General features: G+C 41.3%; 1 protein-coding gene across 1 annotated transcript in view; it reads left to right on the top strand.

The window, feature by feature from the left end:
• The first annotated feature begins 898 nt into the window (after positions 1 to 898).
• Positions 899 to 17,815, top strand: part of adamts16 (ADAM metallopeptidase with thrombospondin type 1 motif, 16) — a 73,354-nt gene continuing 56,437 nt past the window's right edge. The window contains exons 1-3 of the mRNA XM_072678869.1: positions 899 to 1,049; positions 1,145 to 1,238; positions 4,517 to 4,851. Coding sequence (XP_072534970.1) covers positions 960 to 1,049; positions 1,145 to 1,238; positions 4,517 to 4,851 — 519 coding nt within the window. The 5' untranslated portion in view covers positions 899 to 959. The remainder of the gene's footprint in view (positions 1,050 to 1,144; positions 1,239 to 4,516; positions 4,852 to 17,815) is intronic.

The raw sequence follows: 17,815 nt of genomic DNA on the forward strand, positions 1-17,815 counted from the left end.
GCAGTATTTACAGCACTATTGGCATTTTTGCATTTATCAACATTGGGACCTAAAAGTAAAACCTCGGTTTTATCAAGATTGAGTTGTGGATCATCCTGTTTCTTTATTTTATTAAGACAAATGCCATTGTTTGGTTTAGCTAATAAATAAAGCTAAGTGTCATCAGCGTATCAATGAAAGTCAAGTCTGAAAATACTGTGCTTATGAATCATTTACCCAACGGCAGATGTTTTGGGTGTTGAATGGGTCTTGGAAAGACAGCTTCGTTAACACTGTTATAACATGTGGCTCTAATGCGTCTCAGATCACCTGCTGAAATGGTTTGAGTGATCAGATTTGTGTCTAGGGAATGTTTACACTTACATTTTTATGTGGCTTAATGTGTCCTAAAATGATGTGACCTTACGCAGATGTAATCCTGTAATAAATGTCTGTAATAAATACAGTGAATGTACTGTTAATACAATTTCATATTCCTGTTCACATCAGCTGATGTCAAAAGCTCATGTATTCTCAGAGCCAGTGAAAATATCTGCTGTTCACAAACCTCAGGGTTACTTTCCTCCTTCTCTCAGGTGTAGCTCGTGATTGGCTGTTTGGGGCGGAAGGGGGCGGCCCGGGAGGGCGGAGGGCAGAAAGCTGCACTGACCGCAGCGCGAACATGGCATTAGCGCATGCTGGGTGGAAACTGAGAGGCGGCAGAAACATGCGCTCGGACTTGGAGCTCACTCTACTCTCCTCCATCGCGCACAGCACTGCTTTCCTGTTGGTTGAGGGATGGATTCAGGAACCTGGAGTGAGCGTGCATTTGGAGTCAGTGATACGCCAGTGAAAATGTCCTGAACGTGCTGTAAGACGCGACAAGTTTCACTCACTGCTTCCAGGAGCGCGTTTGGAGAGGATCCCTGAAAGCGCACCGTTAAGCTGGAGCACGGCTTATTCAGGGCTCTGCTGGGGACATGGCTTTCATGCACTTTGTGCCAAACAGGAGGATTTGCACACCGACCTTCGTAGCACTAGCTCTTATTTTCAGTCTGGGATGCCACAAGGTGAGCAAAAGCCTAAAGTGACCACTGAAAGTCTGCCCATCACAGTCCTTACGCATCCTTACGCTCGTGCATGTTTTCTTGTTTTAACCCCCTAGAGCACACAGCTGAGCTCTCCAGCCCCCAAAGCTCATCAAGATGACAGGGCTGCATCCTCATTGCTGGAGTCCCTCCGTTTACCTTCCAACACAGGTAAGAGTTCATTAGACCCCCCCACCTAAATCCGGTCTGATGGACAGCAGCACCACCGTAGCTTAGCGGCGCAATCTCGTACTGTTATAATTAGCCAGGAAAACACGTCCATTCTCGGGTTTCAAAGCATGCCAGGTTTGCACGCAGTGTTGGAGTGCTAAATGCTTGAATGGGATCTGAGCACTGAGAAAAGTGCGCTAGCAGTGAGGTGTAAGACCAGCAGGGGGCGCTGGAGAACTGAGCGCAACAGTAAAAGCGTGAGAAAAAAGCTGATGCTAGGTAGAGCAGCCCAAACCCATCATCTGGTAAAAGTCTCATTACTGCAATTAAAATAACAACTTCAGCCAAAAAAAAAATAATTAAGGTAGTTCCCACCTTATTACCTGATCTTAAACCTCCCTCAAGCACAGAGTTACCTGTAGTGAGTAGTTTAACTGACTACAGGTAAAAAGAGAGAACAACTAGGGAGAATCAGATGATTCAGGAAGAGATACTGGAAGGTCAGTGAACTGTGAATTAGGTACTTTTTACTCAGTAGATGTTTGTAATGAAGGTACAAGAAGGTATTTTAACATTGCAACACTCTTGTCTTTTCCTGCATTAATTTAGTTATTAAGCTAAAAAGACACGCTCTGAATTCTGCATGGAACACTGCAGTAATTAGGCTTTTTAAAATACTGTGCTGTTGGAATCCTGTGTGAGTTATTAAGCCAAACAATTACAACTTAAAAAGACCCCTGACACTTTGATAGACTTGAATGCAAAAAGGATTGGAGGGGTGAGATAATGGAATTCCCTTTCATCCCCCCCCCCCCCCCCCACCACCCCCTTCAAATGGAGGCCTGTTTGTAGTCAAGATAAGTGAAAACTTTATTAACCTTCCTTGTCATCCTGGCTATGCACAGCAGTCTATAGACCTGCAGTGAAAACCCTGCATCCAGCAGGCCTGGCACAGGAAATTATTCGACTTACTTAAATTATTAGATTATTATATATATATATATATTATTCAATATTTATTTATTTTTTTTTTTTTTTGGTGTGTATATATTTTTTTCTCTTTTACGCATAAACTAAAGTGAGAGATGCACTAAACCAATACAACATAATGAAATAAACACCCCTCACAAAAGGGAACCAGGCTTCCTTGTACTTATTAAGGTTCCTTCAGCGGTTAGAAAAAGTCTTTAATCTGTTGAGAATTTCTCTCCTTTTTTCTGCACACACACACACATACACACACACACACACACACAGACAGAAACGCACACACACACAGCCTGTAGATTGGCATGCACTCAACTGTGAACAAAGACAGACACTTCAAGAAGCTCTCCATCAAAGGCTCTAAATTGCTGTGTACTGCCTGACAGTATTGGGCTAGGGAACTGTATGGTTCACGTATGTGGTCGAGAGAGAGAGAGTAGGAGGGCGAGAAAGAGAGAGAAAGAAGGGACGAAAGAGGAGGGTGATGAAAACATGAACATTGTGAGGACATTTGACTGCGGAGGGTTAGGTGTAGCACAACAGCATTTAAATGCACTCATGCAGAAGAGCATGGAAATACCCCATAAAGGCAGCAATACACAATAGTGTATGTGTGTATGTGTATGTACCTATGTGTGTGTGAGTTTCACAGTAATGGACAGTTGGTTCTGTCTGTTAAAGCATTGGAAGTTGAGCTTAGCAGACCACCTTACAGATGCACAGATGAGGGGTCACCACAGGTCAACTGTACCTAATTCATGGACTGATGAAAAGTAACATGCACTGTACTTTCCTGGCCTCTGCATCCAGTGTTGCTGTGTGTTGTTCTTGCAAATAACTATGCATGGATTTCTACATGATAAACTGCAGTCAGACAGTTGTGTAAATGAAATGATGGTCTCTGAATGAACTTTGTAAACCTGCAGGAGAGGGTGGGGAAACACACTTAAATATTGTTCCTGGGTTGTGCATCATTATTGGCTATGACTTGACATTGTTCATCTCTCTGAGGAGGACAATATAGTCTTTTGATTTTACATGTTGTTGTAAATGGTAATGATGCTGTGTATGGACTGACTACAGCCAGTGACTGATGTCTGCTGATGCAGTAAAGAGTTCTGAAGTCTTATGTATGAATTCAGCTTCTAGCGTCCAGTACATTTCAGGGCAACCATTACATGCTTGGCTTAGCAAATTAGATGGCGTAATGCATCACAGCACTTGCTTGCAATTATTTCATTAAAATATATCTGTTCACTCCCATGTATTGTTAACACTTTAATGCTGAGGCACAAAAAGTTACTTTTTTAGCCACATACACTATTTGTCCAAATATTTTTGTATTTCCCTTCTAATGAATGCATAATGCAGCTACATTAAGTTAGACGCATTGCTGACACAGGTGAGCAAATGCTCACATGCAGCTTGTCTAGTCCGTGTAGAGAAAAGTATTGCCAAGAGAATAAAAAACTCTCTGGAGCAGATAAACATGAACCTATTGGCACCATGCCTAATGCCGGGCGTGGGCTAGAGGGATATAAAAAAGCCCCTCAGCATTGAGCTGTGGAGCAGTGGAGCTGTGTTTTCTGGAATGATGATGGTGCTCCATCCAATACTTTTGGGATGAGTTCGGAGTTGGAAATGAGGTGGGGTGGTGATCATCCAACATCCTGACCTCACTAATGCTCTTGTCACGGAACACAATAAAATTCTCACGACAATGCTCCCAAATGTAGTAGAAAGTCTTCCCTGGATAGTAGAGAGTAGATTTTTTTAAAAATACGCTTCATTTCAGAAGAAACAGTGAATGAGCAGGTGTCCCAATACTTCTGTCCATATAGTGTATTGTCATTAAATAACACATTCCTTTTTTCTCATTATCTTGACGTGTACATCTAACAAGGCATTTATGTGATTGAGTGAGTGTATTACAGAGGATACAGTAAGTATGGTTATGGGTAACTTATGGCTGCATCTACAAATACAGTCCTAGGCCAAAGTACGCTGACTCAGCATTACCCAGCGACTGCCAACCCACCCTGTGTAACTCTTATCTTAGTTAGCTCAGTGTTTTTCTGCCTGGTTGCTCTTTGTTAGAACCCCCTACTGTGTATCTCCACCTTGCCGGTGGAACAAGGTGGCGTTTGAGACTGTAGACTGTAGTTAGAGACAGTAGCTCATCTATTGGTCTACAGCGTATTGTTGACAGTGAGTGTCTGGTGGTGTAGGACCTGTGTTACTTCATTCATAATCAGTGCACATTCTACCTTCACTCTTTGTTTCTTTTGTAGAGTATGAGATTGTGGCTCCATATGAGGTGGACCATGAAGGCCAGTACATTTCCCACGCTGTGGCTCACCACCATCGCAGGAGACGTTCGTTAGATGGTCAGGGGACTGACCTCACCGCTGTGGCCCACTTTAGGCTCCATGGTCTGGGCCAAGAGTTCCACCTGGAGCTGCTTCCCACCAGCAATCTGATTGCATCCGGGTTTACAGTGCAAATTCTGGGCAGGAATGGCACCAGGAGTCTCCAGCCATTGGCAGAAGATGATTTTTGCTTCTACCAAGGGTCACTCAGGTCAATGGCCAACTCTTCTGTGGCCTTGTCAACATGTGCAGGGATGGTGAGTGGATTATGTGAACTATTAGACAGTGTTTCCTAGACCAGTGTGCCGTACTGTACAGTACAGCCCCCCCCCATCCACTTTATTAGAACCCCCTACCTTATACTTTCACTCACTGACCACTTTGGTAGTGTGCTGACATGAATGTATGAGGCCCAACTGTGTTGCTGGGGTTTTTGCACAGGTCAGTGCCACAGGTCAGTGTTCCACCACAACAAATATCCAGTCAGGATCAACTCAGGGGTCTGAAATGGACCATTAATGAAGCGCTAGAGGATGACTAACACAAACTGGAGGTGGAGCCACATAGGTAGAGATGCCTAATCAAGGCATGTGATTGTGGTCGAGTAAGATAAGGAACTATGTGATTTTGCCAAAAATAAATAAATAAATGTAAGATATTAAAAAACAAACCACAGGTATCATCAGTTAACAACATCAAGTTATGATTGTGCAGTCTTGTCATTTCTTCAGCTGAATAATGATACAAATCAGCAGTTGGGTAATAGATGGGAATACTCAGACACTTAGTCACAGTTCAGTTCTCTGCCAAGTACAAAACTGATTGGGAACATCACAGAACATGGACATTAATTAATGTTGTTTATTTAAATACAGATATTTCCTCACTCAAATTAATTACATCCAGTCTGTGTGAAGCAAATCCAATAATTGCTTTTGATTATTAAAATAGTTGTGGCCTTTTATAATGCACAAAAACAGTTATTAGCAGCTGTTTTAAATACTAGAGATGGGCAGTTTGAGAGATCATAATCATACAGGGGCATTGTGTTCTCATGCAGTGTCCTTTTTTGTTGAACAGCCAAATTGTTAATCTTTACTGCTCTCATTCCTGACTCTCAGAGTTTGTCCCATGCTGGATGCCCACTTAGACCCCTGGCAGAGTCCTCCTCCATTCAGGCCATTGCCCTCCAGGGGATCTGCTCCATTCTTGGGAGAGTGGGAATTCTCAGGCACAGAAAAAAACGCTTGTCTGCAGCTCTTGGCGAAAAAAAAAATGTTTACAGAAATCAGTAGGGGGCTAATTAAAGGATCTGTTTGGCAAAAAATACACAGTGTCCCCTTTACCCCAAATGTAAGTCAATCAGCCAAGACATTTACTGTCCAAAGTTTGCTTCTTTAGTTTTATATTGGAGCTACTAGACTAATATAGCTAGCACGTAATGGAAGTCTATGCTCGTCTTAAACAACACTGAGTTGTTAAGTAATCTCAAACTGATACTGTGTGATATGCTATGTGCTCTATAAAAATTAGAACAGTATGCAGTATTCCTCAGAACAATGGTGCCAACCTGAGTCTTGTAGTCTGTAGCTTTGTCCATTTATGTGTGCCTGGTAATGAAAGGAAAATGTGCAGTATGGTTCTCACAGTATATCAGGACATAAAAAATGTGCTATATGAATATATGTTGTTGGCCTTGGCATCGGATTGAGCCAAATTCCAACATGGCGGAGACCCACACTGGGAATTAAAGGACCAAAATGGGAGAGTGTAAAAAGTGAAATGAATTTCAACAGTGGCAAATTGGTCCCGGGAAAACTTTCCCTTTCCCCCTGTTAGGCGGCGGTCTGGTCCGCTGGGTCTCGCGGCTCATTGGCCCCTCCGCACACAGTTCCCAGTCAGGGGCTGAGAGAGTGCAGCCACTGGAGCTTCAATTCTCATGACTTTGTCCCAACCAGGCTGATCTTTATTCTCCCCTGTAGATCAGAGAGATCTGTCTGCCTGCAGAGAAAAATCCCTTTAAACCAGTGACTCACTAGCCCACATAAATTTAGGTCAGGGAACAGCAGAGTTTCTTACTGGAAAAACAGAGACTCCATTTATAGTCCAAAATATGGTTTCGAGTGTCCCTCCTAGTCCTTGACAAGCAATGTTTATCATGTTCGCATAATTAAGAGTTTATTAAGATGTTTTTTGCAGTTCTTAATTTGTTTTGGATGGAGCTTATGGTGGAGGAGATGATTAAAAACCCAGCAGGGAGAGGAACAGCACATACAGGCCTGCTCCAAGGATTTCCTATAATTCTTCGAGCTTTCCCTGTCGTCCATAATGTTGTATAACATTGTTATTTTTGTATGCCTTTGAAAAACCAAACATGAGTCTGTTTTTCGGTTTCATCCAAAGCCATCATGTTTGACCACCACTTAGCATTTTGAGTAAGCACTACAAATCAGACCAAAAGCAGTAGGGTTATTTGGAGCTCTTGCCTAAGCCCCTTGAATTCTCTGAGCCAGCACATACTGAGCATGCACCTCTGTTTCTGTTGGTTTGCAATTGATCATATAGTTGAACAATCAACTTGTTTTCACTTTCAACTGTTGCAGTAATCCACATTTAATTGGGATTAATTACATTATTTTGGGATTTCAAAAAATTTGAGAAACAGTTATTTTTCCATTTATTACCAGTGCACTCTGTTATAGCTATATAAGTGTTATATACACCAATACATACATATATATACAGGGTCAAAGCATCTCCAAAACATCTGGCAAGTCTTGTAGGGTTTTTTTGGTATGCAGTGGTCAGCACCTACCAAAATAGTTCAAGAAAGGTCAACCAGTGAACTGGCGACAGGATCAGGGGCACCTAAGGCCCATTGATGTGATCCATGGAGGCCCCACCATGACTTAAAGGATCCGCTGCCAATCTCTTGGTGCCAGATATCACTGGACTCCATGCCTCGAATGCTCAGATCTGGTGTGTTTGTGGTGTGTGTGTGGGGACTATATTTTATACCCAGTCAATTAGGAGCATTTTTATTGGTCCATTCATCATGACGTTTTGACACAGTACAGCTACTATATAAATATTATATAAATCATTTATACAGCTAATAGTTCTGCAGTTATGCAGTTGTAGCGTCCCATTTTTGCTGTCGTTCATACAGCTTGTGGATTCTTGTTACAGCGAAGGCTCTCGAGGAGACTGAAAGTCATGGGTCCTTGTTTTTAAATACTGCGTTTAATTTTGACTTTCTACTGGGAAGTTTGGCCAGTGGAACCTGTGGTTAAAAGAGCCAGGAGGTGGTGAGTGGACTATTCAGTTGGCACAGATTTGCAGATTCTGTTATAGCAATGGTTTTAGTTTTGATCTACAGATGATTCAAAGGGGCAAACTAGGAAAAGAGTTTAGCTGATTGAATCAATTTATTTTTGTAAGTAAAGTGGATATTTTACTATAATTTGAAATTGAAGAATAATTAACAGTATGCATACATTTTTTACATTTTTACAATTTTTTTTACAAATTTTACAATTTTTTTTACAATTACATTTTTGCATTGACACAAACAGACAAAGGCCTGAAGCAGACTTAAACCTGTCAGAATGACAGTAATATAAATACATTTCAATGTGTAGCTATTCAAATGATTGTGTGATGTAATGTGAATTGAGAACTGCAAAACAACAGTAATAGCTGTGGACTTCTAAGGGCTTAGCCAAGGAAAGCAGTTTCCATGAAAGAAAATATTAATCAGAAAAGCCTGTGAGCTTGTCAAAACTTCACATTTGCCACAACAAGACTTGGAAGAAAGCCAGATGAAGTGCATGAATCAGACAAAATGGAAATGAACTTGTCGCAGCCCGCGAAGGGTTTTTGCTAGCGCTGACACACACCCCCACTTTAAAATCACTTACTGCAGATAAATTACAAGTGCTGAAGGATGTGACACTTCAAATCCGGGTTCATGCACGCATCACTAGTGCTTCTTCAGTCAGCTGATAGGGTGATGACGGGGGGGGTTGCTGATTTTCAGTCAGAAACAAAAACCTTGGTGATCCAGATCAGAAGTGGGTAACTGACGTGAATGACTGTCACAGTGTTGCTGTTCGTGTGATGAGTCTGGGACTAACTCAGATCTGGCAGCTGCACGCCGTCATCGTCTTCAGCTGGAGATGATTAGGAGCTCAGCCATGCACATTCGTTTGTTAACTCTGTCTCTTCCAGGGCCAAGCACTGTGTCAAGTTGTGCCATGTTTTAAAGTCTGTGCATAAATTTGCTCCGAATGACTGCAAGGGCGCTTGGCAGGGTCTTGGCGAAGCTGGCGTGGGTCTGATGACAGTAGGGAGTTTGTCGTAAAGAAATAGAGTCTTGGGCCGGGGTCTGCAGAACAAGGAGTGGGCGACTTCATGAGCCTTGGCCGGCGAGCGTGTTACAAAAGGGTTCTTGTGGCAGCCGTGAAGCCAGTCGCTTTATGTGGGTGCACTTGTATTTGTAACCTTGTGAGGACCATGATAGAATTAGGGTTAGGTTTATGCCTTGGCTTGAGATTATTGTTGGGGTAGGAGTAAATGTTACATTCAGGGTCAGATAATTAGTGGAATGTTAGTTAAAAGTGAGCAGTGGGCCATCAGTAATCAGCACTACTCGGAAATACCTTCTAAAAGAAATTGGTTTGGTCACCTATTTGTTTAGTAATACAAGTGCACATGTATCTGTGTGGGTCTATGTCTGCATGTGTGTATGTGTGTGTGTGTGTGTTTGTGTGTAGCAGTTAAAAGATACAATGCTCAAGTTTAGAGGTGGCTCATTGGGAATGTCAATTGGGAGCGTCATTGCGAATGCCAGTCTGGGCTCAAAAGGGCTCCATGGCATGAAAACAACCGGGAACAAAGTCCCCTGTGAAGTGTCTGCATAAGACTTCACCTTGGCTAACAGTGGGCTAATTGTGAGTGATGTCACTTGTGAACTTTAGTGGAAAACCCACCAATGAATGGTAACTGAATCCTATTCTTTCCTGCACCATAATGGGAATTGAGAGAGAAGGATAAAAACAGTTAAATATTATGGGCAATAGTTTAGTCTGGACAAGAAAGAGTTCTAAGCACCTTTAACATCATTAGTACATGAACTGCGGCCTGGACATGACTGGAGAAAACACTGGAGGGTCATGAAGGAAATGCTCTGTGATGGGAGAAAAGACTATAGCGCTACAGAGCGCAGTTTTGTGGTTTTAACAAGGACATGCCTGATTGTGGCCAGCAAATTGCAGGAAGTGTTTGGTTATGATGTAATCTTATGTCGCGTTCACTCAGGTTTCAGGCTGTCTGTGCTGGAGCTTGTGAAGCATGGTGAGAAACATGCTGGGCTTTGGTCACAAAGCCTGCATTTCAGAACTGCATTAAGAATGGTCGCTGCCACAGTTCCGAACATTTCATTTCTTTTTTTAATTTTGCATTGGACATTTTCACTGAACATTTCTCAAATTGTTTTGAGTAATTGCAAACAGATCTGTCTATATAGTTTCTGACATTGTATGACATACTGCAGGATGATGTGGTGTTTATTTTCTTATTTTGTTATCAAGTGTCAACCAGAGGAGGCAGGACTCTCTTTTGAACCTTGGTTCCTCTCTGGGTTTCACCAGGGGCTTGGATCCAGTCTACAGTAAACCTGCTTTATAATGATGACCATTGCAAAATATGGACTGAAGTATTGGGACACCTACACATTACACCTACAGGGGCATTTATGACATTCCATTCTAAACCCCTAGGCTATAATATGGAGTTGCTCCCCCTTTGCAGCTATGATAGCAGGTTTGGTGCTCTGCAGTTCTTGAGTCAGCAGAGCGGTGGTGAGTTATATGCATTATGCGCTTCAGCACTCGGCAACCCCGCTCTGTAACTTTACGTGGTCTTCCACTTCATTGCTGAGGTGCTGTGGTTCCTAAACACTTCTACTTTTTAATAATACCACTCACTGTTGATGGTGGATAATCTAGGAGGGAGGACATTTCACCAACTGACTTGTGTTCAACTGACGAAATTCAGTTTATAAAAACACACTGCATGGTCCCAACAGGTCTTCGGATAACAAGAAAAAATTCTGCATCCAAAAAATATATATTAATATCATGTATTAAAAGACATGGTTGTGACTAAAATGGGTTGATTGAATTATTGACTAACATATTTATGATAAACACAAAAGCTCAGCATAGCTTGATTTAAACAGAGGAAAATCACTATGAAAGCAAAGCTGGTGGAGCAGCCAGGTGATGACTAACCCCTGGCTGTAAGGCAGCAAGATTTAAAGAATGTCAGAGTATAGTGCCTTACATAAGGCTTCTCACACTGCATATGTGTGGCAAACTCCTTTCTAATGTCTGGGGATGGCCTCCAAATTTGGTGGAAGGTACTGTGCCTTTCATCTGGCTTCACGACTCACTATAGCTTAATCCTAGCAAGCATAGGCAGTTGTTGGCAGCTCAAGTGATGTAATGCTGCTAAAAAAGCAACGTCATCATCTCTCATAAACAGCCCAGCTAGCCTCTCTTTTCGTGGGCTGTATTGAATTGCACTGTTCTCACTTTCACTTCAGTTCTGAATTCAGTTTCATTTGCATCAAAACTCCACAGCTCAGGTTAAGCTCTGTGCTAACTGTGAGTAGAGGTGTCTCAGATTGGTCCACAGATTCGATACAAGGTATCATAACGTTTAATTTTGTCTGACTGGCTTCACGACTCATTACATTTTAACTGCATGTGTTTCATCATAGGAAGTTAGGCAGCCGTTAGCGGCTCAAGTGATGTAATGCTATTAAAACAGTAACGTCTCTCAAATAGCCAAGCTACCGTGATATCTTTTTTTACAGCCTGGGTTGAATTACTCCACTCTTGCCTACACTTCAGTCCTGTAGAAATTTGAGTTCATTTGCATCATAACTCTACTGTCCACTGTGCGGAGGATGGGTTTTCGAAAGGTTTCCCTTAGCTCGACTATTAGATGATTGGACCTGTATATGCAGAAATCTAACATGCATCAGTTTCATCTATACAAATGAAACTGAAGATTTACCTCTAACTCTAACTCTAATTTACCTCTAACCTCTACCTCTTGGTAGGTCATGTTTGGATCTGCCCCATACTGCTGGAGGGCAGCTTAGATGATCGTTGCAGTTTTTACAACTGCTATTTACACCTCGTAGCTCTTGGCGTGTAATTTGATGATGGGTATCTACAGACATTTGTTTTTGGCCAAGGCCGCTGTGGGACTGCAGAAAGGAAATGCTGATTTGTGGAGGGTAACTACCAGTGTTAGTAAGAGGGATAAAAATCTGTACTCTTGTAGAAGTGCTGATGTCTTGAAGACAGACCACTTGAGAAAGAAAAAACAGTCCTCTTAGAAACTACTTAAGTACTAAGTACTTTTTTCTTGGCTAGCCTCGTTGATTATCTGAAGTCCATGAATGGGACAGCAAAAAGTTCAGACTGACCATTTAGATACAGCTAATTTGACATTGATGATAAAATTATAAGGATTGGTAAATGTCAAATCATTGGCTTGGTTTAAAAGCCGAATTAATTAGAAAGTTACATGAAGGCTACGTTGCACAGCAGGTAAAAGCGGCCCAAATTTGTCAACCCCAAAATGTCAAATGTGATACAGGTGTGTTATCTGTGTGGCAATGTAAATGGCAAAAGTTTTATTTCCGGTAACTTTGGGTCACTTTCATATGTAGTATTGAAATCCGATACGCGCCAATGTGACTCAGTCTGAACAGCCAGATCGGAATTCATGCGACTCAACGCTGAGGAGAAGGGAAAATGAATGACAGCAGTGAAAGAGGTTTTCAGTGGCGGGATAGCGAGTTAACAGATCTCATAAATATTTAGAGCGATCTCTGTTCTCTGTTCAAACTAAATTAGAAGGCAAGTATCACAACCACCACTTCGTGTTAGATTTGATTTCTAATGAAATGGTGGAACACGGCCTCAGGAGGACATGGCTGCAGCGTCAAAGGGAAATGAAAAGAAACCAAGGATCTGTCAGTGGATGTGACACTGGAACAAACTAAGCAAATTTACATGGTAGTTTGATTAAGCAAGAACATGGTCCACATTGTTACACACTAGACCTTACGGGTTAGCCCAGTATCTCTTGTTTTGCATCTCACTCACTAAAAGCATGGAGAAGCAATGCTCTAAAGAAATGTCGACCTCGGACCGCCGGTCTGATAGGGTTAATGCAGCTGTCATAACATTCACCTTCAGGACAGATTCACTGTGTGAGTCATTGGTTATCTTACACAAGAGAGCATAAGTGCCTATGGATATATGATCATAAACCCCCGAAGAGTTTCAACTGTTGTGTCTTTCAATTTTCAGAGTTCACAGAAAAAAAAGACCCACCCGCTGGAAAGGCCAAAAGATCAGGGGCAGGGAATTCAAACAAAAGTCGGCCGCAATTTGGGGTTTAACTGTAAAAGAGAAAAACACCAGTGCTGCATAGTAAACAACAGGTCAGTGTTTGGAATAACCTCACTAAGCTTGCTTACAGAAAACCGTAGTGCATTTGGGTCAGCAGACTCTTGTTCTGTATTGCAGTGGCCCCAATAATGTGTCCTAGTGTTTCTGCAATGCTTTACAGTCCACTGCCAAACCTCAGAGTCTTTATCAGGTTGATAGAAAGGCTTTAGAAGACACACAGAATCTCAAATCAATGCTTTTTGGTAAAATTTTGACTATGGCCCAGACTCATAAAATGCAGAGTCAAATGCACCATTACTCATTTTATGGATTTCATATGCCTCCAAACAAAATGAGCCTGAGTGATGGTTTATTTCTCAGTAAGAAGCCAGTGTGGACTGAATTACCTTTCCTGTGATGTTTTCAGACGTGTTTAGCCACACATGCAAATCATCACCATATTGCACCATATATGCAGTTACACTCTTTTAATAGGTTCATTTTGATTAAGCATGGTGAAGAAGATGACTGTCTTGGGAAAGATTTCAGAGTGCATAAATACGCAATTCAGTACTGAGTATTTTACAACAGCTTTAGCATGAATCAGCTGAAATATAAATGAATATATATGTAGATTAATCATAATAATAAGAATACCAAAAGTCATTGCAAAAAGCTTTGGAAAAAAAGGAGTTATCCAAGAGGTATTTAGTAAAAGCAATAGGTGGATATAGAACAGTAGAAAAGTAAAAGAACTATTAAAATGTAAACAGTTCTTTGGCTGCTTAAACAGCTTTTTTTTTGTAGAAAGAGAAACTTTGATGGTCCCTTTAACCCTATAAAGGCCTCCAGCAGGCCGAAAGTGTTATTACACACTTTTATTACTAAAGACTGACCCCACCAGTTTGTACAGAAGTCCATGGACAAAATGGTTGCATATATTCACTATTCCACTACTGTAGTTTTGCCAGTGCAACTAATGCGATTAACCTAATGATTTTTCCATTTAGTTGATTAATCATATCAAAAATAAAGTAATGAATACTTTATTGATTATTTTGAGGGGGTTCTATAGTGTGTGTTTGCGTGCTCAATTAAAATAATTAACCATAATAATAAAAGAAAATTCTCTGAACAACATTTCTCTGAATATTTCATAATTTCTTTAATCTTCTTTTAAAAACACATAGTATTTCACTTCAGGACATTATTCTGCAACAGGATATACCTTGAAGTTAACAGGTAAATGTTTCTGTTTTATGTCATAGCTACCCTCTACCTGAAATGGAGTATGAATATTTTTACTTATACTAAACCTCCAACTTAAAATGGTTTTAACTTGGAATAAATTAATCTCTGGGGTAATATGTAGTTAAGCTAATGGCTAATATTTTTGTGCATAGGTGAGTTTTTATTGCCCTATTTTTACTTTGTAATGTGCAGTTTGGGACACAGCCATTGTTTTCAGTGGACGCAGTTATCCCTGTGGCGCATTGACACACACTATGCAAATCATAATTTTTCCATAATATATGACACCAATTATGACGCCCTAGTCCAAACCTACTGTTACTATTAAGCCAAAGAACTGTCCGTGGCAGTATGTTGAACCTTTTTACTAAGAGCATAGGCCACGTCTTTTCCTTCATTAGAAACTGTTGATGTTGATGGCCCTAACTGAGAGTTTCAAATTGGTGAAATTTACAATGTTTAAAATTTCTTCTGCAAATTCATGTGTTCTACATTAAAAGTCTGACAGGGTGGGTTTCTGTAATTTTAGTGGGCTGGTCTAGACACAAAGTCTGGGGTTGAATTTTGCTCCCAATCCAGCCCTGACACATACAATATGACATATAATCAGAAGATTCAGCTTCTCAGACTAAGGCACTACTCAATCCATGCTGCTTGCCATCAGCAGCTGGAGTCTGAGCAACTTCCTTGTCCTTGATAGGACGTCCTTGTCCTCACATCATTATTATTGTGATGTTGGTCAGCACAGGTGTCTGTTAGCTGTTGCATTGGTGCCGGGGAGCCACTCTTTCCTCCGAGCGATGCTGGCTACCTAGTGGTGCTGCATCAGCAGCAGTTCGAAAAGAGGTGGTGACTGGCTTCACATTTGAAGGAGGATACATGCTAGTTTTTACCCTCCTAGTGTTCGGGGCACTGGTAGTGATAGGGAGACATATTTGTCTTTCTCACTGACAAAAGCTATGGATGATTTAGAGTGGATGCTGTGAACATGTTGGCAGCCATACCTTTTTATCAATGAGGTCAGTGAGAAAGACTAAAGTACACAGAACATCATAAGAAGAACTGGCCTTTTGTATTCCATATTCCATGCTGATGTGATATTTGATTAGCGATAGTATAGAAATTATGTAGTTGCTATGATTACTTGAGTTCATTGTTGTGCGTCCCACATGTTGCCCTACACCCCACAATGTCTCTCCATGTTTTCTCATTCTCATTCTATATTGCATCACTGAGATGTTCTTCTAAGCAAAGGTTGCCTTGGGCTGCTATTGACAAAAACTTGGACCAGATGTACTGCTCGATACACAGCAAGACACGGAAGGGCCGTGACATAAAAGTGAATTTTCAGAATTGGCTTTGAGAGGATTAGTTTTGACAAAGACTCTGGGACCCACCCAGACTCAAGGCCTGGGGACAGCGCCTGGCCCCAATCACGTGGAGCTGCCAGTCACGCTTCTGCTTCTGCCTGAGCTGTGGTCCAAAAGGCTCAGCACTCCTCAGCGGCGCTTCTGTAGAGCGGCCCGCCTAATCTGCACAAGGAAAGAAGCGTGGTGTCAAGAGCTTTGGCGTTTTTGGGCCTGAACAATCAGGTAATTGGACCTCTTTGAAGTCCTGGCTGTGTTGTAGAAGATCAAAAGCCCAGCTGTTTGACCCTCTTGCTTTGGGCTTTTTTGCTGATCATGTGTGCTCCCTGATCAACATTCTTCATTAATCTGCTTAAACCTGTTAATGATATCAAAGTTATCAAAGTGGCTAATCGACTGTGGTCCAGTCAGCCAAGTGATTCTTGAAATTCGAAAGGTTCCTCATGGAGGTTTCCCTTTGATGAGCTATTTGCGGGTGCCTCCATAAAATTTACTACCAATGCCGGTTCCTTTTCAGCCTCATAAAATCATCGACTCGGAGCAACACGAATGTGCTGCCAAGGACTTAAAATTGAGTTTAATGGATGTGATCTAAAGTGGCAAGCCATGGATAAACGATTTACACACACTGACTCAGCCAGCCAAACATTTTTGACTGACTGACTTCACAGTAATGTGATAGATAGGTCATATTTTGTCCAACTCTTCTGTATTTTATTTATTTTCTGTATTTTACACCTTAAAATAACTAATTTAAAGCAACATTATATAGCATTTTGGTCACAAAATAACAGCTTCAAAATCATTGTAACGCTCCACTGACCTGCAATAGGTAGAGAACTACCTAATCAGAATGCATATTTGTATAAAATACTTAGAATTACTGTTTATTGCCTTAGTCCACATGCTCCTTTCACTTTCTTTAAGTAACAGTTTTATATCTCTTATTGTGCCTAGAAATGCATGTAAGTGTGTCCTTCTTGCTTCTTGAGGACTTCCAGGAGCAAGTTATACCAATTCTTGCATAATGTTGCTTTAATCTAAACATTAAACGTAATAGTGATTCAACAATTGAAAAGTAATTACGTTACAATTACAAGTGCAATTCTGTGTACCTATTTACCACTGTCTGTGCTACTTCCTCTTCATATACAACCTAGTTAGTTTCATTCCTTCCGGAAAAAAAAAAAACATTAACTTGTTTCATGTACACATCTGTGATTTTGCTTGTATGACTAGCATGACCGCATAGGTGTGACACAGTGTTGGGGATTGGCACAAGCCTGCAGCCTGTCAGATTCTGCTCTGATCTGTGCCTCAGTAAAATCGTGTTAGATGTAAGTGTCGTTTAGAGCTTACTAAAGCTGGCATGAAGGTGGCATGGCATTGACAGTAGTCATAAAATAGCAGGTACACTTTTCATAGAGCTCATCACATCAGTTAGTGTGAAGTCTGATTTATTGTGCAAAGATTCATGTGCTTTTTTTGACTTGCAAAAGCAAAGGCTATACAGGACAATTGAGGAGTTTGAGGAGCAATTGAGGAAGAAGGTAATAGGAGTACACTGGCAGGCAAAAGTTTAATGTCTGCTAACAGTGCTCAGACGTAGGTATAGTTTTACCCCAGTTATGGTTGATTGTGGCTTCATTAGTTTGCTAGCATTATTCAGTATAGAGCATCATCCAGTCTCGGATGAGTAGCAGCCATTCATCTGGCAGGACAAATCAAACCTGCCTCAGTCCCATCTGCTTTGAGGAAGTAGCACTGTAGAAGTGCTATAGTTTTTGTGAAACGGCACTGTTCCAACAATAAAATGTCAGTGCTGACTTAGTGTACCTCAGCCAGCCAAACCAAATCACAATAACATACCCACACACATAGAAATCTGCATGCTCACTAAACATGAACAATCACACACACACACACACCACCTTCTCATTTGCTGTTGTGACTGGAACGTGGACCTCACACACTGATGGCGTTGTGCTTGCCTACGTGGCTTTGCTGGTTTTCTTCAACACACACACTCTTGTTTATAGACTGTGTGTGCTGATCCCGCTGTTGTAAGAGCTTTTTTAATCATCATATGATAAATATATGATGCTAAAAATTGCTCTGCTTGGACTCAG

Source organism: Salminus brasiliensis, chromosome 5 (genome assembly GCF_030463535.1).
Source record: "Salminus brasiliensis chromosome 5, fSalBra1.hap2, whole genome shotgun sequence".
In the NCBI taxonomy this organism is placed as follows: domain Eukaryota; kingdom Metazoa; phylum Chordata; class Actinopteri; order Characiformes; family Bryconidae; genus Salminus; species Salminus brasiliensis.